This window comes from Carassius gibelio, chromosome A5, assembly GCF_023724105.1.
Source record: "Carassius gibelio isolate Cgi1373 ecotype wild population from Czech Republic chromosome A5, carGib1.2-hapl.c, whole genome shotgun sequence".
In the NCBI taxonomy this organism is placed as follows: Eukaryota; Metazoa; Chordata; class Actinopteri; order Cypriniformes; family Cyprinidae; genus Carassius; species Carassius gibelio.
In genome coordinates, this window is record NC_068375.1 from 32,935,297 (window position 1) to 32,961,095 (window position 25,799).

Genomic DNA, 25,799 nt, shown 5'->3' on the forward strand with positions numbered 1-25,799 from the left:
TATGGTGCCTCTGGCTAAATCAAGCTTCCCAAAATAAATAGATTTTCTTATGCTTTATTCTAAGACCAGTCTGGATGGTATGGATGATAAAAGTATAGACACACAACCGCCTCTGCCGCCCAAAGCAGAGCGCTACAACCAGCTCAAGAGTCAACTAACCTCCAGCGAAGGCAAGTGACACAAACAGCCAGTCAGGTTCATTTAAAGCAGTCCACACCAAAATGTAACTAATTTACGTTTGTAATTATTTAGTCTGTGTATTCGAACACGTATTTGTCTTGTGAGATTTTTTATTATTACTATTAGCATGTGATCATAAAAAAATGATTCAGAGCCCGTGTATTCAGTGGGACCCAGGTTGTTGAATCTGGTTTCTTAACTGCACTTCTACTGCCATCTGGTGTTGGATCATATTGCAGCACTTTTAAGTCATTCATTTAACTTGTGCCGTGTTTTCTAGAGAGTTCCCTGTCCAGCAAACCGACTAATCCGTCCACCCCGGCCATGTACAAATACCAACCTTCCTTCAGTACCATGCCTAAAGTGCACTATCACGCAACCGGAGAGAAGGTGGGAACAACAGACTAAAACAATGTTTTCTGGAATAATATATTATAATATAAACTACTGTTGAAAAGTTTGGTGTCTGTGAGAATTTTTTTATTATTATTATTATTTTTTTTTTTTTAATAAAAGTTCTGCATTTATCTGTTCAAAAAAAAAACCAGCAAAAACAGTAATATTGTGTACCATTATTACCAGTTAAAATGACTATTATATATTTTATTATCAAATTCATTTCTGTGATGCAATTTTTAGCAGCCATTACTCATTACAGTCTTTAGTGTCACATGATTCTTCAGAAATCTTTCTAATATGAAATCAGGGAATCAGTTCCCAGGGAACACACATACTGATTAAAAAAATAAATACGCGAATGCACTGTGAGTCGCTTTGGATAAAGGTGTCAAGAAAGTCTCAAGAAAGTATATATATATATATATATATTTACATTGTTCTACTATTTTTGTTGAAAATAGTTATATTTTTTTGGAAAACATTGATATTTTTCTTTTTGGAAAACTTTGATGAAAAAAAAGAATGACATTTATTTGTAATTGAAATCTTTTTTTAACCATGTTTTGATTGTCATATGCATTTTATCTATTTAATGCATCCTTGCTGAACAAAAGTTTAAAGAATTAATTTCTTAACAAATATTATATAATATAATATAATATTTAAAAAATGTGTTTTTGTCTTTCTCTCTCTAATATTGTCCTTTGTTTTCAGATTATAATGTCTGAGAACTGTAAGCCCTCTGCAGTTTTGGAGGAGAGAGGTCACGATTACCGCTCAGAGCCGAATCTGGATTTGCCAGACTTCCGCAGCACTCCTCTCCACCGAACTTACCAATCCTCACCTTTCCAGCTGGACTCTTTCAGCACCACATCTCGCTCATTCAGTCTCAAACAGGGAGTGAACAGGGCTGACCAGATGCAAAGCAAACCACAAGCGGTCATTTCCACCGCTCACAAAGGAGTCTTCTCCCCTGGGACATTATCTGGCCGCAATGGCAGCCTATCCTACGATAGCTTGCTAAGCCCCAGCATTGTGCCAGCTTTGGGCGAGTGCGCTGCCCACCCGGGAGTGCCGTCTATGGGTTTTCATTCACCCTACTTGCCTACTAAAACGTGTCATGTGCGTGGGCCTGAGCTTCAGCGGTACATCGGTCCACCATCCTATAGTCCTGTTCACATAGGAGCGATGTACGGGCGGCAGTCACCACTCTCAAGAGACCGAGATCCCTCTCCCGTCCGCTACGACAACCTCTCCAAAACCATCATGGCCTCCATTCAGGAGAGAAAGGAGCTAGAAGAGAGGGAGAAACTCATGCATCGGCATGCACAACCACCGGTGGCCTATGCCAATGATTCAGGTGTGTTTGACACCTGCAGTGGAGCCGCCTATGGACTCCCACCTGGGACGTGCTACCCCAATGGCCCTAGAGGCCCCGGATCCCGAGAGCACACCCCTCCTGTGTGCGGCTCTCGGGATAATTTGATGGGAGTTGGGGCAGTGGGATACGCTCCCCAAACACCTGTTCTGCGTTCCTCTGCATCCTCGCTCGCCAGAGTGCCAAGGACTTCCACTACGTCCCTCCACACTGATGGAGGCAGTGCAAGCAGGACAGCCGAACACCAGTACCGCTCTCCGGTGCACCAGACACATCACTCCCCAACATCTGTGCCCCGTTCCCCGTCATATGCGCATCAGAAGGTCGCCTTCATTAGCGCTCTGGAGAGGGCAGACTCACCACATCTGGGTACAAGGTATGACATATAGAATCTTCTTTTAACCAACCAGAAAAGAGGGTGAGAACATGATGTATAGACTAAACAGTCTGGATATGTGCCCTCTGATCCGGCGGAGTCCAGAGACTTCAGAAAAGAGATTTCAGTTGTATTATGTTTATTTGTTCAGTTTTGAGTACTGCTTTTTTTTTTTTTTTTACTTTAATACATTTATTTCTGCCATTACTGTTATTTTTTCCTTTGTGCAGAGATGAAAACAAAAATGTTGTGGTTTTGTAGCTGTTAGCCAAATAAATGGTCATTTTTTTGCTCACCCTCCACCTATTTTCATTTTTCAGTTCAAATTTCTACATGCATGTTCATCCATATTATTTATGACACATTTTGCATGGCATCTGCTTCTGGCATACTGTACATTTTATTGCATTGTGGTATCATAATTGCATCAGCAATCAATTAAATATACCATAATCATGATTGAATATCCTTTTATGTCTTTTTGTTCTGTTTGTGTTCTTTTTTTATGCTTAAATAATGCTTTTAAATCTCTATCATTTTTACATAATGTATTATTCTCTTTGATATTTTCTTTGACTTGATCTTTTTCCAACACCAGACTGCATGATTGTTTACTCTTAAAATTATGATTTTATTACAGGACTCAACAGAAAGTGTTATTTAAAATAGATTTTTATAGATCCCTTCAAAAAAAGATCAATTGATATTAATAGCACATATATAGTGTTTGTAAGGCTTAATTAATGGGCAAATGGCTGCTTTTTCAACTGGCCCTAAACAGACTCCTTATTTTTGAGTCCTGTATTATAATCTCAAATCTATAATCCCTTTCACCTTTCTTTAATACTGTCCTCTTCTTCATGAACTTACCTTCATTTGTAACATTTCAGTCCATTTAGTACATGTTTGGATCTCTACCTTTCTAAAAGAGGGCAGAAAATGATGACAGTACACAATAGAGTTGGAAAAGAACCACTTCAAATATGTCTTCCTGTTTTCTTTTTCTTTTTTATATTTTCTCTACGTAGAGAGGACCTTGGTCAATGTAAAGTCAATGGGCAACTAAAGGGCCAAGCACGTGACTGCCATCTAGGGACTCCTTCTGGAACTCCCAGCAGACACACCAATGTCAAAAAGGTCACAGGATTGGGTGGAACTACATATGAGATTTCCGTTTGACGGACAGCTTGAAGAGCCACTGCCTGTGAGGAACAGCACTGCCATGGCAACACCACCTCCACTTGTGCTCTAGAGAATTAGGTTTCTTTCTTTTTTATAATATTCAAACCGATTGATCAGGAGACTATTAGTTATCTGGTGCAGTTTAATTGGAAAATACTTTGGCATAGGCCATTTCTTTGCTAAAGAGATGGCAAGCAACTTTCTGATTGACCCAGTGTAAAATATAACATGAGTGCTGTGTCAAAGAAGTGTTGTATATTTTTGTCATACAAGTGTCAGCCATCAGGATATAAATCCCACACCACAAAAAAATGCTGGTTTAATTGCATCAAATGAAAATGTAAAATATATATACAGTAAGGGCTGAATATGTACAGTGTCTGTTCATTTGTTTGTATTTAAAAGTTTAAAGGTCGCATATTGAATGCAAATGTGCTCAGTATGCTGATCTTCCACACACTTGAATGTGAGTGTTAATGTACATGCCAGTGACTCCATTACTACTGTTTTTGTCATTATGCTGATCTAATAATCAGGGTTTCATTCAAATACATTTCTTTGTCAAGCTATCAGGTTCCAAAACAAACCATATAGCACTAGTGTACTTTAAAAACCAACGCAGAAGTTTTATTTTTCAAATATAGTGGTCATTTACACTTTTTGTAATATAAAACTATTAACTGCCATAGAAATAAACATACATGTGTATATGTACAATTTTAAAAAAGGATACAAAAATGTTATCAGCAATTTAGTTTTTTCTTCATAAAAAGTATTTTATTGTGGAAGAAATATTAATATGTAAAAAGAAACAGACCACTGTGTATTAGCAGTACTGGCCACGTGTTAAAGCCATATTTTACCATATTTTCCAGACATGATCTTTGCAAACTTATTGCTTTATCATTTCCATTTATTTGTAATAGATAAAAAAAGATGGTAATGGTAATTCATGACTGAATCCCAAACATCCAACATTTTTTTTATTTATTTTGTTTTTATAACAACATTTTTTTTTTTCTTTTTTTTTTTAAACCCAAATTTTAAAAGTTTTGGTGTATTTCATTTTTTAATACAGATATTCAAATGGGTGTTTGGATTTTTTGAGTAGATTTTTTTGCATATTTTATAATTTATTTGTACAAATTAATTAGTGTACATTGCCATTTTGATTAATTAAAAGAAGTATTTTCTATTAAGATTTTTTTTTTTTTTTTTCAGTGAATGAATGTTGAAAAATTAAGATGTTTTTGTAGAACATTTTAGGAAACCGTGTTCAAGAAAATTGAATTGAAGATGCTTGTTTTTTGAATGATGGATCCATTTGAAAGACATAATATGACACATGGCTTTTATAAACTTATGTTGTTGTTTTTTTTGTTGTTGTTTTTTTTTTTTTTTGATCAAATAAGCAAAGGCTTCTTTAGCATAAGAAGCTTCTTTCAAAAACATTTCAAAATCTTACCAGCCACAAACCTTTTGAACACTAGTGTATATAAAAGTAAAATTCTTCATATGTACTTTTCATATTATTCAAAGGAAGTTTAAAGCCTCACCTTCCCTTCACTCTTTCAAAAGAAGTTGCAAATAGTCTTTTCTGATTTTACAACAAGTGCCAATAAATATTGCTTGGTAACTATTACATTTGAATTTTGAAAGGGGAGAAGTGTGTGTGTGTGTGTGTCTTTTTTTGGAGAGAGAAAGAGATACACATCTGTAAAATTGTCAGTTACAATTAAATAGGCAGTTACGTAATTAATAGCTGAAAAGAAATCAGTTTTAAATGTAATATTCTTTTTTTTTTTTTTTTCTCAAGAAATGAAATGGACAGCACAGGTGAAAGTGGCAAATCCTGTTACCAGAAGAGCTTCACACTGTGGCCTGTTTCATGATTAAAGACCTAATAATTTAATAAAAAGGATCATTTTGTAGTGAAGTGTTGACTTGTGCTGTCAGCATCTTTGACAGGGTGATCTTACAGATGTCTTGCCAAATGGAAATGCACCGCACGTGGAGTTCTCTGCGACTCATCAGATGACTTTTCAAGGAATTCGTATTGATTTCCTCACAGATCTGCCTTATGGGTCTAACAGACTACAGACACTCAAACACTGACAGAGTACAAACATGATTTTTGGTGCATGTAAAAAGTGATATTATGATACTTTTTTTTCCAGTAAAACAGCTTCTTGAAATTGTAAATAATTCATGTGGTCACTTACAGTTTGCTAGGCTTTTTTTCTGTGAATGCTTCAATGCCGCTGTCTGGCACAGCGTCACCTTCTGTTTAAATGAACCATGTACAATTCAAACAAAAGAAGAACTATACGGGACTTTTTTTCTTTGGTGAAGTATTTCATTCACATTAAATAAACACATTATAATTTCATATCAAGGAACATATATTATTTTTGTTCATCGAGGGGGAAAACTGAATAAATAAAACGTGAACATTAATTTCGGTCTTATGTTTGTTATTTCTCTTCTTTTTTTTAAATAAAACAGATAGATTAAACCATCTCAAACCAATCTCAAGTATGCAGAACAAAAGTTAAGATGTGCAAAATTAACATTATTATTATTATTATTATAAAAAGAAAGAGCAGTTGGCTCCACAGACATTTTCATATCAGAGAGAAGTCGGGGGGAAACATTCAGTTCGAATTGGCGCACAGAAATAAAGTAGCCTGAATGAAAACATTCTCTTCCATTTAGGACGTAGATTAAAGGTAATTCCACTCCCTAAAGCATTGTGCAATGGTATTAAGTGTTCCCATTCTCCCTCTCTCTCACTCACTCACCCCACTAAATTGTCAGTAGTCGTGAACGCGCACCGCCAGACCTCCGCTGTTGCTGCGTGCGTGTCCACGCTTTATGAAGGCGCGCCCCCGCGCTCCCTCAGGTGAATGGAGAGAGGGACAGGACGAGTCCTGTGTGCGTCTCTGGCCGAGCTGAAGTGACAAAAATGGGGCTTCGCGGACTGACCAGGACGGGGGTGTACATGACAGTCTGCCTTCTGTGGATGACTGGATGCTTTACCCAAAAAGTAAGTACAAGTGTGTGGCAGTAGCCCACTTTTTCTATCTTTTGTTTGTTTGCGGTTTGTTTCGGCTTGTCAAAAATTGTTTACAGCAGGGATTATAGTATGCAGTATATATGCTAGTACACTAAATGGAATATGTAGTAGTTAAAACAACTTTCAAATATTGATTCTTGATTCTTGGTTTGAAGGGAATTTAATTTGGATGTTTGTGGAAGGTGTTGTGATGAAATGTGAGCAGCTTGTTGTGTGGTCCGACTCGGTTCTGGCACAGAGCTCGCCTGAGCGGGATCTTTTCAGAAAGGGCTCGCGGTTCCGTGAGCAGTGATCTTCTCTAAAAATATTTTTATTTTAGGACAGAAAAAAACTGTATAAATCAGAAATCACAAATTAAAAACAAAATTTAAAAAAGGATAGAAAAAAAAGGATAAAAAAAATTGTGTTCAAAAATACTTTTTTGTTTTTTTTTTATTTGTAGATCACTTATGAGCTTTTTTTATTATTTAAAAATACATTAAACATTTTAATTAAACATCTTCTATTACAATGTTTTCAATTCTTAAAAAGACCTTAATGTCAAAAATGTAAATCTTATTATTGTTGGAAATTTTGGTATAAGTATCTGTTCCATCACTCTAATATTACTAATACTAATACTAATATTTGAGCCAGTGTTATGTGATCAACATGTAGGAAGCCATTTTGTTGTCACGTGACAAGAAACTTGTTGACAGTTTTGTCAAATGAGGTAACGCTAATCCTATAAGAAGACCTCTTGATATTAGTAGCTCAAGAGATCATGTTATTTGTTCAAATGTTGTATATATTAATAAAAAAAATATATATTATTTTTAGCCTTGAAATTATTATATAATGATTAGGTGATTGTGCCTTCAAGGGGCAATAAAAGTTTTTTAGTACTTTTTACTGACTGCACCATGTGAACACTTTAGAGTCATTAGATCAAAATTCTTAGAGAAATAGAAAATGAGAAAATTTTTCAAAATTGTTAGGGGGAAAAAAAATCTCCACATACATTCACATTCAGTGTCATAGCACTTTCTCAGACCTGCATCTATGCACATCCATAGATCAGAACTGAATGACAGGACTGTTTTATTCATATTCTCTTCACCTCAGCTCCTTTGCTCTTATCAGCTCTCATTACAGAGGGTGTACACTTTTTATGTAGCTTCTCACTTGCTAGGAAACGGAGAGTTTGGGAAATATGTTGTTAAGGAAAAGCTCAGTGTGTTTTTGAGGTGATTACCAGATTCCTGTGGAAAACATGCTCCACTAATGCAATTAAACACATTGCTCTGTGGTCATTTCCACATGCTGTCTTTCACCAATGCTTATTCCCTTCCCAGGAATGGATGTGATTTATTGATTCTTCTAGAGTAGAGTGATACTCCATACTTAGATTAATAGAGATAGGCGCATTATGTGACAATTTCACTCTTAAATTTTAAAGGTGCACAGTGTAATTTTCCTTAATTTAAATTACTACTACTAATAATATTTTTGCAGTTATTTCATCTGTCTGTATCATTATGATTTGGCCACATAAGGTCAAGGGCTGCAGTATTTCTGAGGTGACGACCTGTCATACTCAGTTATAACTCTCTTCCTCTGTGAATTCTGTATTCTGAGAATCCTGAGCCGCTAACAAAGGCTTTACTGCATTGTTCAGTTACTGCGTGTGTTCACCTCAACGGCTCTGCAATTATCTGGCTCCTCTAAATGCTCCCTTTGTCCTCTTGAATTAAGTCGATTTTCAGAACTGTGCAAATCAAGTTTGGAATTTGCTGCATGGCCCTCACATGCAGATGAAGATTATATCATCTTAGATTAAGATACTTTCCATAGATTTGACCTAAGCAATGACAAGGTTTTCGTGCAGGTCTTTCTCATCAAAATTCATTGGACAATAAATTCCCCTCATTCTTAAGTTAGTGTGGTTAGCACTGCGTGGGTCAGAAAAATCCTGCGTGTGTGCATGCATTTGAGTTCACAAATCTATGCAAAGCACTTGTAGATCTGAGAGTGATTTATTCAACCTCACCCCACCAATAATGCTATATCACACCCACACAATTCTGACATTTTCACCCGGCCCCCTGAGAATGGAGAAAGCCTCTCGTAACCGCTTTAATGGGAGCAAACCACTAATGTGCATTTCCTGGCTGACAGACCACATTCTGTGTGAATTTGGAAATTTCAGCATAACTGTTTTAAATGATTTGTGGAGGGTAACCACAAGAAATACAGTAGAATTACTCCAGTGGCAGCTATGGTCTAGTTGTGAACAGGTATTATGAGCATTTTCAGGGATGCTCATAAGAAACCTTCTGCATCAATATACAGACGCAGAGGGCATGGGAATTTTATTGTCATCATTAAATTATATATCGGGTAATAGCTTTGCCACTATTGCATATATTTTATTTACGCACTTTATTTACACAATTATTTACACATTTTTGAGCATGTTAACCAAACCCCTACCACTAATCCTATCCATTTATCAATATAAAACACAGATACAGATACAACTACAGTCACAATTTATTCAACAATTATTAATATTTATATAATATATTTACGAAGTGTATTGCATTTTTTAACAAAGTATAAATATAAATATTTTACTGCTTACTGTACATGTATATCACAGTTTTATAGTTGAGCTGTAGATTCTAACTACTGCACACTTGTAGTGTTCAACTTTTCATATCTTTGCAGGTTTCAAGGATTCATTTTTATTTATTATTAGTGTTCATTGGTTTTATTATTAATTAATAAATTTCTCTGTGTTTGATGAAATTCAGTTTCTGCGTGAAGTGCAGCAGCTACTGCTCTTTTCATCAAAATATTATTGTGAAATATTGTCATATTCTGTCCCCGCTGGCCTCGGTGTTCAGTGGCAAGCTAAGACTGATGTAACCGGTTGTAACACATCATCACTGGATCTCTGTGCTCTGGGCTCGATAGTGCCTGGAACAGTCTCACTTTTCACAACCAATAAATAGCCGTGCTCCTCTTCCAGCCCCCTTACAGGGGCCCATAGCATGTTTACGGGGGACTCACAGGGGTGTTCGTGCATTTGAGTGTGTGTGGCAAAAAGGGGCTTAAGCTCTCTGCTCACAATTTCATATTGTGAGCTCATATTATCTTGGATACCCCTGTTGTGCAAACACTGTACAGTACAATAGAGACCAAGAAAAGAACTATATATGAACTTTCAGTTTAACAGCTTATTTGACTTCTCACGTTTCATAATGTCACATTTTTCTGTTCAAAGCCTTTAAATACAGTTAATGTTGGTGAGACAAGTAGATAACGTTTTATTGTAAAAATGAATGAGGTTGTGAAGTGATATGTTTACTGTAAGGGGGAAAGAAGGGACAGATGTGTGTTTCAGCGTGGTGTTTTTCACATTGCAGCTCGTACTGCAAAATCTTCTGTTCCCTACGACAGCTGTGAGTTTATCTGGCACTGTTCTACTCACACTCATGAGTCAGCTACAGTTTGTTGGAGTTAAAAGTGCAGGAGGCTTGTTTTTCTGTTCAAGAGTTGTTGTTACAGTAGCGGAAAGAATATATTCTATAATTCAAATAGAATAAAAATAAACTTGTATGTATGAATGAATGATAGATAGATAGATAGATAGATAGACACACACACACACACACACACACACTGCCAGTTTGGGATCATTAAGATTATTCATTTTTTTTAAATAAGAAATACTATGGAAGTCAATGGGAACCAGCAATCCTTAAAATATCTTCTTTTATGTTCAACATAAGAAAGCAATTCATACAGGTTTGGAACGACATGAGGGTGAGACAGAATTTTCATTTTTGGGTGAACTATCCCTTTAACCCCTGTGTTATGTTCGAATTTTGGGTACAATTTTATGTGGATGGTAAATTGGATTCAGTACAATTCACCAAAAATCACACTATGAAAAAATTAAACTGTAAAAAACAGTAAAAAATAATACTTCTCACACATTTCAACAAAAATAAACACCAGGACATATGTTTTTAAAATTTGGCAACCGTTTTTTTCCTTTTTTTTTTTTTTTTACATAAATATGAATATTATAAAGTAGTTGTAACCAATAATATTTTTATTCTTTATTTTTGCTTGTATGCATTTGTAAATCTCAAGCAGTAGAGCATGACAATCTAGCAATGCCAAGATTCCCAGCAAGTTACCATGCTTAAACTGCTAAATTGCTTTTTTTTTGTTGTTGTTGTTTTTTTATGGCTGAAAGTGACCTGTGATTTTTCATAACCGTAATAAAATTTTTGAACACACATATACATTTTAAAACATTATAGGCTTAATCAGGAGCCTAAATTAGAAACTTTCACTTATCCTAGATTCCAGTATTTCCTGACAACTCAAGTTTGGTTTGCGGGTTAAATTAACATAATACAAATAAAAAAATATATCTTTCTCTAAAAGATATAATTAAGACCAAAAACCGGTGTATTAAGAAAGTAATTTAATTTTTTATAATGCTCACTGACTAGTAAATGACTTTGAATCATCTGCCATTTTTGTATGAAAGTGTGTATTGTGTGAGTGATTGGCAGAGGAGGAAGGGGGTCATCAGCTCTCTTTTGATATAGCACAACTGGGGCGCGATAACCAGCGGGACCTTATGTAAATGCCTCCTACTTATTACCCTAGTTTCATTAAAATGCTATCTAACCAAACAGTGAAGCTTTCCAGTGTCCCTTGTGGGAGAAAAGACAAATTTACTAATTATGCCATGCCAGTGCGGGACGATGATGTAACAGAGCTTGGATGTTTGGCATTATAAAAATGTCCCATTTCCTATTCCACTTTGTGGTACTTTGGATGCCATTCATGTGAAGTCTACCATGCATGGTACACTGCCCTAACCAGCAGATAGTCCGGCATTATGGTGGAGCCACGGTAATGACCCAGTACCATTTTTTTTTCTTTCAGAAAGAGAGGAGGTACTTACAAAAATCTTGCAAATCACTGCTAAAGTTTTCTTTTTTGCTGTCTTGTATAATTCCTAGGCAAAATCATGTTGTACCAAATGGTTTTCTGAGGGCATATAGGTGGTTTGGTTGAATCACAAACCTCTTCAGCACACTTCAGTGAAACATGGACCATAATCAATTGCATTTCCCCTATTTCTACTTGGAATCACCTTACATGCTTGTCTTGAGCCTTTTTTTCACCTCTTGTTCCAGTTTAGTTTGTTCTCTGTCTCTCATATTTATGTGTATTGCTCAACTTTGCTCAATTCATGTGCATTGCTCAACTTTTGTGCTAATCTGAAATCGGCTTACTTTACATCCCAGCAGTGAGTGGCATTTGACTGGCTCAAATGTCAGGCATGCAGTTATTAGTGTAGTAGCACATGAACCTGAGGTAAACTCTGGACAGCATGAGGTTTGACCAGTAGATCAGTTAGAGTTTGATAAATTGCCTGAATGGAGAAAAACACCGGGGGAGAATCAAGAGCAGAAGTGTGCATAGAAGAAACAAGGCACTATGAAGCTGAAAGTTACTCTGACCTTCTCAAGCTTAGATTATTTATTCTATATTAATTTATAGTATCTTCACCTCTAAGACAGCTGCTGCAACAATCGGTTTGCATAACCAAAGAACTTCTGCACAAACTGTCAGAAACCGTTTCAGGGAAGCTCATCTGCATACTTGTCGTCCTCATCGGGGTCTCGACCTGATTGCAGTTCGTCATCGTAACCGACTTGAGTGGGAAAATGCTCACATTCGATGGCATCTGGCACTTTGGAGAGGTGTTCTCTTCATGGATGAATCCCGGTTTTCACTGTACAAGGCAGATGGCAGAGAGCATGCATGGCGCCGTGTGGGTGAGTGGTTTGGTGATAGTTGGTCAGTGATGTGGATCGCGTGGCCCATGACGGCAGTTATGTTATGGACAACGAACACAGGTGCATTTTATTGATGGCATTTTGGATCCACAGAGATACCGTGACGAGATCCTGAGGCCCATTGTTGTGCCATTCATCCAGGACCATCATCTCATGTTGCAGCATGATAATGCACGGCCCCATGTTGCAAGGATCTGTTCACAATTCCTGGAAGCTGAAAACATCCCAGTTCTTGCATGGCCACCATACTCACCGGACATGTAACCCTTGAGTTTGGGACATTCTGGATCGGCATATACGACAGTGTGTTCCAGTTCCTGCCAATATCCAGCAATTTCACACAGCCATTGAAGAGGAGTGGACCAACATTCCACAGGCCACAATCAACAACCTGATCAACTCTGTGTGAAGAAGATGTGTTACAATTACATTTGTGAACAATATTTGAGAGAAATAGGCCTTTTGTGTACATAGAAAAAGTCTTAGATCTTTGAGTTCGGCTCATGAGAAATGGGGGCAAAAACAAATGTGTTGCGTTTATAATTTTGTTCAGTGTATGAACATTCTTATTATTTAAATACAATAATCATTGCCTCCATGCAAAGTGACCCACATTTGGGTTTCAACCAATTCAAATTTGAGAATTCAACTATTTGGACATGGAGCTGCATTGAGAATCCCATATCTCTGGGACAAAACCATATTGGCCCTTAAAATTAACCCACCAAATAAAAAGTTTATCAAGAACTACAATTATAAAATCATATTGAGATTAAATACTTCATGAGTTACAGCAACATAAGCTTTGGAAAAGGATTTATGGCACTCAGAGAGGTATGCTCTATGCAATTGTTTTGATAGAAGGAAAGAAGATGCATTTCTAGTTTCAACATTATTTCTTTTTCTGTCATTCCTTAAATAAAAAAAAAAAAAAAAATCAACTGATGCAAAATGACCCATGTTTGGTTTTTGACCACTGAAAATCTGAACAATTTAACAATTTTCTCATAGGTCCACACTGAAATCCCAAATATTTGGAAATGACACATATAGGGCCTTAGAGTGAATATACCAAATGAACAGTTTGTTAACAACCACAAATCTAAAAGGAAATTGTTATTTGTATTACTCGTGTAACAGCCATGCAAACTTATTTTATTTATTTATTTTTTCTCCAAAGTGTTTTTCCCCTTTTTTAAAGTTTGTAATCAACTGACGATTTGATGTTTATTTGAGCCTCAACATTTCTGGGAACTACAATATGGATGCCAAAGGTCAAAATCACCCTCAATAAGCAATTCTTTCCCAATTAACCAACATTAAAATGTTGCATTAAGGCACGATAAAAAATAAATAAATAAAAACAGCTGCCTAAAAAAACATGCCTAATTAGGTCGTTTTTGGCTATTGGCTAACATTATATATTTTCCTTCCATGGTTATGTCAGTTGAAAGGGAAAGTCGTTTGATGAAAGATTATGGAGGTAAGCTTTTCTATTTTAATAAGAAATCATGACAATAATACTAGGAATGTATCTTTAGAAAGTAAACTGACTCGTTTTGTGTTTCATCTTGACTTTAATTTCACTTTTTGTCCTGCATAATGCTGTAGCTTGAGGCTAGGCTTGTTACCTGTCTGGTGTTGTTGAGGTCTTGCAGTTCTTTTATTCTCTCCCACAGTCAAGAACCAGTGCCAACAGGAAGCCCAATAAACAAACAGGCCCCTGCCAAGGTCTGGTCTGGAGTGGTCTAGCCCTGACTTCCATCTGCCTCCAATTATACTGAGGTCCCCTCATCCTGCACACCTGTGCGATATTACTAACAGCATGTCTGAAGGAATACTTCCCTGGGGTTAGCAAAGCAGCCAGCATATCCAGCTTTGATACACGATGAAGGAGGAAGGGTTGAATAGTTCAGTTTGGGAGAGGCAGACCGAAGCTAATTTTCTGAACAGAACATTTAGTTTTGTTGCTCGGTGGGTTTCTTTCACAGCTGTCTGAAGTTATTGCTTTGAAACGATCAAATTAGGGCAATGCTTTACATGGTTTTCTAGCATCTAGCATACTTCTCATCAGACCAGCTATGACTGCCAAAATTGTTTACCTACAATTAATGTTACATCGAATGAACCAGAGCAGAGCCAAAGACTTTGCCATTGATTTGTTGAACTCGTGCCATCGTCTTGAACTTTTGATGCTGGAACTACCACAGCCTATTAAGATGTTTTAGGACCGTAGCTCTAACCCCTGGAGTGCAGGTTCTGGGAAGAATTATCTTGAAGAGTCTGCTGATCCTCCACTGCTTGTAGATTTTTTTTTTAATCTACATTCAAGTAGTGCAGAAATTTCCATTGTTTGTAATCATTTGTCTTTCTTTTGCTACCATGCTATGTTTAAATGTGCTGCTATAAAGTCAACCCACCTTTCACACAAGTGAAATGCAACTCCACATGAAAGTGTTGCAGATAGTGTCACTGAAGGTGATTTTACTATTTAATATGTATAAAAATTTGAATTTGTATAATATGATTACCGGTATAAGTTTCTTACTGTTAAATTATTTCATTGCGTTTTATAGTTTAAAGCCCCCCTGTATTCCACAATAATATCAAAAGGCTACCAGGCCCTAATTTTGTTATCAAAATTTTTATTTCTGAGTACTTCTACTTTCTGTAAGTAAATAAAAAAAAAAAAAATACATTACATTACATTTCATGATTCCGTATGTTTAAAAATTAAGTTTGTTCCCAGTTTGAACAAATTAATTTATATGACTCTTCCACGTGTTTGTCATTTACTTGGATTAAATTGAAAAAATTCAATTCAAGTTAATTTGTATAGCGCTTTTTACAATACAAATAATTACAAAGCAACTTTACAGAAAATTACATTTCTACAATATTTAGTAGTAGCTTATAAGTGTTGACTGTCAGTTTGTGCACGTATGACAGGATTTTTTATAAAAATTAATACATGACGTAGTCAGCTAGACAATGAACATCTTTAACAGCAATTATTATATGATGCAGTCACACTTGTAGCAATATTTGTTAGTTCTGTTTGTTAATTCAGGGTTCGCATCATCTGGGGTGCTCTGAGGGTCAGCCTCATCTCTTTTCAGGTGTTCTGGATCCAGACTGGAGCTTGTGTAAATCCTAGTCCGTGGCAAAACATAGAAACATCATTAGCATAGCTGCTGTTCCAACAAAGTAAAATGTATTAGTTTAACCCAAGCTAATGAATAAAAATGCACATTTGATCAGATACAACTACACTCACAATTTAAGAGATACATTATTCGAATGCTTGGCGAAAGAGATAGTTTTTAATCTAGATTTAAACAGAGAGAGTGTGTCTGAACCCCAAACATTATCAGGAAGGCTATTCCAGAGTTTGGGAGCCAAATGTGAAAAAGCTCTATCTCCTTTAGTGGACTTTGCTATCCTAGGAACTACCAAAAGTCCAGCGTTCTGTGACCTTAGGGAGCATGATGGATTGTAACGTGGTAGAAGGCTAGTTAGGTACACAGGAGCTAAATCCTTTAGGGCCTTATAGGCAAGTAATGATAATTTGTAACTCATACTGAACTTTATTAGGTAGCCAGTGCAGAGACTGTAAAATAGTGTAATATGATCAGATTTTCTTGACCTAGTAAGGACTCTAGCTGCTGCATTTTGGACTACCTGTAGCTTGTTTATTGAAGATGCAGGACAACCACCTTGAAGTGCGTTACAATAGTCCAGTCTGGAGGTCATAAATGCATGAACTAGCTTTTCCGCATCAGAAACAGATAACATGTTTCGTAGCTTGGCAATGGCAATGTGAAACAACAAACTAATAATAGTTTACCTTATAAAATGTTTTACACATCACATAACTATTAAAATGTGTTCATTATAAAGATGCCCATGGTGTTTTAACAGTTTATTAATTTACATGACTTTTCTAGGTCTAGTAATCACACTTTTCCAGGTTTAGGTTATATCTAGGTTTTAGGTTTTTCAAGAATCCTGGTTCTTTAAATGTTCTAAACCATTGTTGATGTACAATTTTACATTTGTAGTAAGTTTACTTACTCCGATCACTTTAAAGCTTGTTTTGTCCGATTTATATCATTCTTAGACTCCAAACCCGTAAGACCTCTGTTCATCTTCGGAACACAGTTTAAGATATTTTAGATTTAGTCCGAGAGCTTTCTGTCCCTCCATTGAAAATATGTACGGTATATACGTCATACGTCAGCAGCGCTGTGAACGCTTGACAACAGACCCGGAAGAGAAGACAATGCTAAATAAAGTCGTAATTTTTTTTATTTTTTAACAAAAATTTATTTTCAATGCTTCAGCAAATTCTAACTGACCCTCTGATGTCACATCATTGAAGATGTTTTTCTTACCTTTCTGGACATGGACAGTAGACCGTACACACCGCTTCAATGGAGGGACTGAGAGCTCTCAGACTAAATCTAAAATATCTTAAACTGTGTTCTGAAGATGAACGGAGGTCTCCTGGGTTTGGAACGACATGAGGGTGAGTCATTAATGACATAATTGAAATTTTTGGGTGAACTAGCGCTTTAAGGCACACTGAGGCACGCTGAGGCACCGCAGAGTTTTTGAAAAGCACAAGCTGTTACTTCCTTTTGAAATAGGACATTTTGTAAAAATCAAGATTTTGCCCAAACTGTGATTTATGTGTAATTTTGATTTGATTGGATCTTTTAAGTTTGGATTAAAAAAAATATCACCTTTAACATGTAAGCAAAACCATGAACTAGGTCTCATGGTCTTGTTTGTAATAATTATAAAGTTTAGTTCCAGGTGGAAATGCATATGATGTTGTTTTATTTATTTTTTTTGTCTTTTGTCTTTAGGTTTACTTTGATTGTGGTGCCAAGGTGGATGTTGTGGATGTGCAGGGCCTCATTCTGTCACCTGGCTTCCCATATAACTATTCATCTGGAACTCACTGTGTTTGGCAGTTCTTTGTACCTGCTGGTCATCAGCTAATCATGGAGATGTTTGATTTTGATGTTTTTGAGAGTCACAACAGTCCTGCAAGGTATACCACCACATCTGCTGCCACTGTGGATGAGGAACCACATGATGGTGACTCGCTGACATCAAAAAGCCTCGGGAGTCTAAAGGAACCCCAGTCCACACACAGAGAGGATGTCAAGCAAGTGGTGATCCAAGAGCAGTCCACCAAAATGGAAATGACCAAAGTTTCCAATTCTGCTAAAATGCTTTCTGATTCCCCCGCAGCTCCACGAGCATCTCCTCCAGTTGAAAACCGAAATTCTATTTCATCTCAGGCATCAAGAGCAGCCAGTGACTTTATCTCTACAAGCCCACAAACAGCCACAGAAACAGATGACGCTTTGAGCACTGAGACCCAGCCACCTTTGATTGATGCCTGTCCCCATGACGTCCTCTACATATCTGATCTCATCACCTTCTCCTCCCGATTCTGTGGCTCTAGACGTCCTTCCAGCAGCCAGCTGGTGTTTGGGTCTGATGATGAAATGGTGGAAGTCATTATGGAGTTGATTACCACTACTCACTGGGGCCGTGGTTTTGCTCTCCTCTTCCATTATCAGAATCAAACCCAAGTAGCCACAAGCGAACAGCAGAGATCACTATTGCCCTCGGACAGCAGAACTGAGGCACTGCTCGGTGCTGTCAGTGGAACAGTTGTATTTGCTGTGGCCCTTGCTGGCATCCTCTGTGTTATTTTCAGGTAAGGAAGTTTCTTCTAAAGGTGGAGGGATTTACTTGCTGTTGATCTGGAATCAGTTGATCTGCCATGCAAACATATCTGTCATTCAGTTTGCTGGGTGAACCATTGGTGGACATCATATATAATGTCTACATTTATATGCACACACACACACTGCTGTTGAAAAGTTTGGTGTCAGTATGTTTTTTTTTTTTTTTTTTTAAGATATTAATACTTCAGTAGGGATGCATTAAATTGACCAAAATATTAATTTTTCAAATAAATGCTGTTCTTTTGAACTTTCTATTTATCCTGAAAAATGTATCACAGTTTCCACAAACGTTCCACAAAAGTTACAAAACAGTTTTCAACATTTTTTTTTAAGCACCAAATAAGCATATTAGAAATATTTCTAAAGGATCATGTGACATTTAAAGACTGGATTAATGCCTGCTGAAAATTCAGCTTTGCCTTCAAAGGAATAAATTACATTTTAGAATATTGTAAAATAGAAAATAAATAATTTCATAGTATTAATAAAATGTAAATATAAGTCAATTCAACCTTGTTTGATTTCAAGTGATTTCCTTCAAAATCAATTAAATTATATATGTTATAATAATGTGCATTTTTAATATAAATGTCATAGTGACATTCAATTATTCGTATTCAGCATTTCATAAACGCACAGTCAGTATCACAGTTATTCCCTCATTCGTTCATTTTAGAATTAGTCAGATGTGGCATACACAGTGACAGTACGATGTCTGTGACCTTAGTCAGATGAGTTGGTGTTGACACAGCTGGGGGTATTTTTCGCCATTGTTGGCAGCTTAAATCAAGTCTTTCTTCTACTTTTTCGAAAAACACTTTGATGTTAAAACACTATTCATACCTGAGCATGTTCTTGGTTCCACACCTGGCATTAAACTTAATGCACAAAAGCAAGGTGCAGTCACACAATACAGAGAAAAGAAAGCGGAAGCAATAGAAGAGAGAGAAAGGGTAGAATAGAGAAAACAAGAGGCCATTGTTCTCAAAGATGTTTCAATTGTTTGTTAATCCACAAGCATGACATTTCAAATAATCCATCATGTAAGATTCATTCTTGGTTGGTCCCAATGGGAATAACAGTGTGACTTTTGACACTCACAGAACTGATTTATGAATACCCAGAGTTACTGCGCGGTTTGTGCAGTGTATAGCTAGTGCTTTTCATTGGCTCTGTTTAGACCTGGTATGTAAAACTGCACATTTTAGAGTGGTCTTTTATTGTGGCCAGCCTAAGGCACACCTGTGAGGTGGATGGATTATTCTTAGCAAAGGAGACGTGCTCACTAACACCGATTTAGACAGATTTGTGAACAATATTTGAGAGAAATAGGCCTTTTGTGTTCATAGGAAAAGTCTTTGAGTTCAGCTCATGAAAAATGGGGGCAAAATCAAAATTGTTGTGTTTATAATTTGGTTCTGTGTACATCTTAGGTGATCCATTCACATTGTAATTTAAAAAAAAAATTTTTTTGTTGTGAACAAAAATAAAAAAAATTTAGCAATACAATTTAAAATACAATTAAAAAAGTATAAAATGAATGCATGTATCGTGATATTTCAAAAGAAGTTTCCTTTACTGGTGACATGACCTTATTAAGCTTTAGAGGTCATACAGTTACAATCAATTTTACAGCAGGCAGCTTCAGGCAGATGAAATATTCATTTAACCCTTCAACACACTTCTACAAAATTATGCTGGTGTACGCTGAGCAAATCGGAAATTAATTTGGTTCTTTGAATGTGTGTGTCCTACCAGATTTTATAGCGGATATTTCAATATTGTTGAGCTAGGAGAAGTAAACTGTTATTTAATGGAACATTTGATGAGCGATAACAGTAATTAAAAGCAAGCAAGATGATCAAATGAATGTTCTGTTGTTTTCCCAGGCCAAAACTATGCGCGAAAGGTGCCAATGCTTCCTCTTCCATCAGCTCAGAGGTAAACAATCAACAGTCTAAAAAAATATAGACATATGTTCTTCTTTCAGATCGAACATTGAGGTGCCCCCCCCCCCCCCCCCACGCACACACACTGTTGAGTGAACTGATGAAATGTCCAATCCATAAGTGATTTGTAGTGGACATGCAACTTTGTATTTTGTGTACAAAATATTCTGTATTCATTATTTTATGCTTTACGTAAATTAAAAAAAACTCCTTGCATAGTATATATTTAAAAGACTTGATCTCTTTTACAATCCAAAATGTGAATGCAAATAGTGATATTGTCTTTCATTTTGGGGGCGAGTATTCCCCTGTCAAAGCCAGTTTGTGCTGTAATTTGGTGTTTTCAAAGCGATTATTTTGGACCCTGTCTGTTCAAGTAGAAAAATCGTGAGGTATTGTGTTGCAGGTTCCAGAAGGAGTGCTAAATTCAGCAGCAGATGTGAGTGAACTTCAGATGGTTTCTCCTAATCACTTGGAGCAGCAGTCGTGTACAGTGAACGACAACAACAACCATTCCCTCAACCGCAGTCTGTCCCATACAGGTGCTTAGTGTCTCTTTATCTGTCCCTCTGTTTTATTCTCTCTTTCCCCTTCCACATCACTCCTTCAATCCATGAGTCTACCTTGTTTTCTATCTATCTCTCCCTCCCCTTCTCTTTCCTCCAGATTTATTGTTTTCTTTATTGATGTTGTCAGATGGAGGGAACTTTGGGGTCACTGGGTTCTTTTGGTAAAGCTGCAGAGTTCATTTGTCCCCTTTCTGAACCTATCCATTGAGATTAATTAGTCTCTTCAATGAACAGTAAAAGGCTAAATTACCGTAATAAGACCACCAGATCTCTGTTAGGGTGGATCTTGCTGACAAATTCATTTCAAATATTCAGCTTTGTATATGCATTTGAAACTGTAGCATGTAAAATAGTTGTATAAATATTCCATATGTTCACTGTGTTGTGCTCTGAAGGGTCCTCGGTGAATGGAGTATGTGACGTGTCAGAGAAGGCCGCTCTAGAGCAGTTCTCCAGTGGTTTGACTGAATTAGAATTAGGCACGGATGAGGTTTTTGTCATCGCCTCTTCACCCAACTCAGCCCAACTGCCTTTCTCCCCACATACTGTGAGTATCTGATTCTTCTGTACATTGTTACATCCAGAGATGGATGAGAAACTTTGATATGTTTTGTACACAACCATTAAAAAGTTTGGAGTTGGCAAGATTTTTTAAACCATTTCTGAACTAAGTATTGTGTGCTTTCTTATTTCTGAAGACAGTTAAAACGATAATATTGTGGAATATTATTACAACTAAAAAATTCCAAAAGTCATAACTCCAGTCTTTGGTGTCACATGATGGAGCATGCTAATTTGGATCTTAAAAATACCATTTCATAAGACAATCTACATTTACATTTATTCATTTAGCAGACGCTTTTATCCAAAGCGACTTACAAAAGTTGACTTACAGCGACTTGCAGTGGAAGCAATCAAAAACACCAAAAAGAGCAATAAAATATAAAGTGCTATAACAAGTCTAAGTTAGGTTAACACAGTACACGTAGCATGGGCTTTTAAATAATATAATAAATAAAAAGAAAACGAATAGAGCAAGCTAGTGTTAGAATCTAACAATCTTACAATCTAACTGACTTTTGAATAATATATATATATATATATATATATATATATATATATATATATATATATATATATATATATATATATATATATATATATATATATATATATATATATATTTTTTTTTTTTTTTTTTTTTTTTCAGATTAAGCCACAAAATATTAAACCCAGTAGCAGAACATTTCATTAATCTGTACATATTATTTATATAAATATGGTTTATTGCTCTTAGTACTATAAGAGATGCTCTATTTACTTTTTCATGGTAGTTTAAAGCGTTCTTTATGAGACTGAGTTGTTTTCAGCTTGAATAGCTGGTGAAGTGTAGTACGCTGGTGAGGGCCAAGCTTCACGGTGTGTGGTGATGTCCTGGATGAGGGGCAGAGACTATGACAGCCGAAGGAGGAGCTGGCCCGCTAAAAGCTCTGACTAATGAATGCTATCCGCCCGTAGCCAGTTTCCCAGCTCCAGCTCTGTGTTTCTGGACAAGTGTGTGGTCCATGCTTCTTTGGCTCAGAAATGTGGCATGAAAAATTTGCCAAGCTGTGTGTTCATCCAAAGAGGTTTGAGAAGAATCAGAAACCAGTATCTCTGGTGTCCGGCTGCGTTCCTGCTAGCTTGTTTTGTGCTGTAGATTCTTTATCCTTTTTTGTTTTTGCCTTATTGTTTTGGTTAAAAATACAAAACCATGCCAGAACAGCTCAAGATTAAATCCGGCATAATACTCGTCTAGACATGGGGAGCTGTTGGAGATCATGTGTGAGGACTGTCAAACTCCTACTGATGAGAAAAGCCCTTCTGATACTCACCCACACGCTGCACATGTCCAATTAACAGTTGACTGACACATCTGGAGGTCTTTGCCTGTCGCGGACCTCATTTAGATATCAGTCTCTGCCGCGTCGCCTGAAACCAGAAATTATTTTTAATCTTACTAAAGCAACTCTTAAAGCAACAGCTGGTCTCTCTGGATGTTGCTGCCCTGATCTCAGCAAGTTCATATACTGCACTGAAAACTTGAAATCCAAGCCAAATTCTCACATTCATAAGTTTATTTACACTGATGCAAGTTTATCCAGTGTTCATTCTAAAATTGAATTTCAAGCTACTTTAAGTCATTTTTGGCTGTTTATGAAGCTCAAATTATTTTAATGTATTTAAAAAGACACATGGGAGTAATAACAATTGCATTTATTTGATCACAAATACAGTAAAAACCCAAACATATATTACAATTAAGAATAAAAATTATTTTATGTAGCGAAGTAAAACTACTTTTATACAAGTAAACCAAAATAAAATGCGTAATATTTCCAAGTGAAACATTTGTAAATTTTTGCACTTTTATCCAGAGTGCAATTAATAGTTGCTACAAAAGTTGTTCTGTCTTTTATAGCAACGAGACCGTTTCCTGAGACACAGTGACACAGGAACCAGCCGCCCCTTTGACTGGCCGACTCCAGACCAAGCTCTGGCTTCTGTGACGAAGAGCAGCCATGCCGGATCGACAAACATCTCACGACCACGAGCATGGAGCGTCCGGACCTTCCAGGATCTCCTTCCACCTCTTCCTCAACTCCATAAGAAATGGTGCAGCTGGAACTCAACCAGCCCATTCACAAAGCTGGTGGACAGCGTGAGTATTGATGCAAAGCATTTTTAATCACATTTATCACACACAAATATGATTGAAAGTTAATTAGTGAGATATTTAAAGATATCAAGATTGACAACCTATCATTCTTTTGTTCATTCAAGTACGCAAGCACAGGCGGTGGCAACAAAAGAAAAAAAGTTATTTCATACTGTGTGTGTTTGTTTGTATATATAAATACAAATTCTCCTGTTTCTATAAACTGTAAACCTTGATGCTCTTTTTCAGGAATATATGTACTATACATTTCTGTGTGTGTGTATGTGTGTATGTGTGTGTATATGTATGTATGTATGTATATGTGTATATGTATTTATATGTATGTGTGTATATATATATATATATATATATATATATATATATATATATATATATAAAACGTTTGTGTGTGTGTGTGTGTATATATATTATATATTATTAGACATTTACAAAATATTTCTGTCAATTTTGATCCATTAAATGTATTTTTATTCAAGAAAAGTATTAATTTGTAAAAAAAAAAAAATGTGTGTATTTATATATCTATCTATCTATATCTATATCTTAACATTTCAACGTTTATATCAACAAACTTCCTACAAAAATCTATAAAAAAAAAAAAAAAAAAAAAAAAAAAACTAAAACCTAAACTTGAAGTCTAATGGAAGTCACATTTGTGTGTGTGTATGGATTCCTATTTCAGTTTTTTTGGATATAGTAATGAAAATTAGTTAGTTATTTTTTTTGTTTGTTTTTACTGTAACACTATGCACTCAGGGTCTCCCAAGCACAGCTACAGACACTGGAAGGCGAAAGATCCTATCTGATGCTCCTCTTCATAGTCCTCCCAACAGCTGCCAGTCCGATTCCTTCATGAGTAACGCCTCGTACCCTCTGACTCAAGCCGCCCAGTGCCAGCGCCGCCTCAGCTCCACAAGCAACCTCAGACGCGCACGTTTTAACACTCCATGCTTTGGCCTGCTCTCTGGCACGTCTGATTCCTCCAAACCACAAGTGAATGGAGTTACAACCTCAAACACGCTCTTCGACACCAGCGGTGCCCCACCCAGCCAGCTGCAGGTCAAAGGTCAAATATCAAACATTCAAGATGACCACATCACTGTACCAGTGTTTGCAATCTCCGAAGAGGAAGACCGACAGCCTCTTGTGTCAGCAGAACATCCCGAGAAGCCTTTGAGAATGAATGGACAGATGTTTGAAGGCACAAAGATGCCACTGCTATCCAAAAGCCAAGTTCCCAGCATCCAACCAGTCTCTTTAGCGAGAGGAGGCCGTGGTGGTGCATTGAAGATGCAGGATCCTTCAGCTCTCTCTTCTTAACAGTGACCCAGAAATAAAGTCTGCCAGTGCCATGAAGTTTGAGAATGATGGTCACGTGACCAATTCAGCCAATAAATCATCTCAACAGGACTGAAAACTCACTGCTTATGAGCTGTTCCTGATGTCTTCATATGGTGTGAAGCACATATATATATATATATATGGTGTGTGACAATATGCCGTGAAGTTTTAAAAAGGGTTTGTTATGAATATTGGCATGAATGAAAAATGTTAGCACTTATTGTTCTTCCTGTTATTGTATCTGCACAGTTAATTCACTAACACTATCTATCAGTATATTTTATAACCTGCAAATGTATGCATATGATTCACTTTTAACCAAGATCACTTAATGTTTCTACTCCGTTGTAGACTGCCTGCATTGTTACTTTCATTATGAAAATCCATGTATTTGCTCTATGAACAATACAGCTTGTTCTAATCCCTTTGCAACACGTAGAAGACCAATTAGCTGGTCTGGTAGAAAGCTGCTTGGCATCTCTCTTGACTTCAACACTTTTTGTTTCTTGTAATCACTAAGGGTCCAATACACATTATACTGTTAAAAAGCCCCAGCAACTTAGTAAGGCATATATGAATGGAGATTGCATATATTCTTATTTCTCAAGGGACATGACCACTGAAAATTGCGTTTTAACATTCTTCTAATTTCAGTTAAGTTACTGTTTTTCACCTGTATCACTTACTATGTGCCTTGTGGCAATCATCTATGCTGCTAAACATGCACTGATGCAATACCTGAAATTGTGTATACAATCATATTTTTATAACGTATTCAAGTTCATATATGCTGCAACTGTTTTCATTTATAATGGTGTGTTTTCCTGAATGCAGTAATAATGTCAACTGTGCTGACTTGGAAGGATTATAAAGGGAATGGATCACTGTTCAGACATTTATAATGCAGTAACTAACATTTAACACAAATAAAAGGTTGTATAATTATGTTTTGTGGTACTGTATTTTTTTTTTTGTACAACCATATGCAC

General features: G+C 36.5%; 2 protein-coding genes across 2 annotated transcripts in view; both read left to right on the plus strand.

Moving 5' to 3' along the window:
* Nucleotides 1–5,972, plus strand: part of zdhhc8b (zinc finger DHHC-type palmitoyltransferase 8b) — a 54,221-nt gene extending 48,249 nt beyond the window's left edge. Inside the window, exons 8-11 of the mRNA XM_052596336.1 lie at nt 65–174; nt 465–570; nt 1,294–2,333; nt 3,362–5,972. Of these exons, the coding sequence (XP_052452296.1) occupies nt 65–174; nt 465–570; nt 1,294–2,333; nt 3,362–3,512 (1,407 nt within the window). The 3' untranslated portion in view covers nt 3,513–5,972. The remainder of the gene's footprint in view (nt 1–64; nt 175–464; nt 571–1,293; nt 2,334–3,361) is intronic.
* Nucleotides 5,973–6,345: 373 nt separating this feature from the next.
* On the plus strand, nt 6,346–25,755 carry si:dkey-112e17.1 (uncharacterized). Its single transcript, XM_052596358.1, has 7 exons — nt 6,346–6,561; nt 17,336–18,201; nt 20,122–20,173; nt 20,588–20,723; nt 21,146–21,297; nt 23,212–23,451; nt 24,226–25,755. The coding sequence occupies exons 1-7, from the start codon at nt 6,481–6,483 to the stop codon at nt 24,787–24,789; spliced, it is 2,091 nt and encodes a 696-aa protein (XP_052452318.1). The 5' UTR covers nt 6,346–6,480; the 3' UTR covers nt 24,790–25,755.
* Nucleotides 25,756–25,799: the final 44 nt, after the last annotated feature.

Bases quoted from the DNA above. Each gene is read 5' to 3' on its own strand.
- si:dkey-112e17.1 (XM_052596358.1), top strand. From the start codon at position 6,481: ATGGGGCTTCGCGGACTGACCAGGACGGGGGTGTACATGACAGTCTGC. The intron at 18,202-20,121 runs GTAAGGAAGTTT...TTGTTTTCCCAG, and splicing joins ATCCTCTGTGTTATTTTCAG to GCCAAAACTATGCGCGAAAG. The intron at 20,724-21,145 runs GTGCTTAGTGTC...TGTGCTCTGAAG, and splicing joins CCGCAGTCTGTCCCATACAG to GGTCCTCGGTGAATGGAGTA.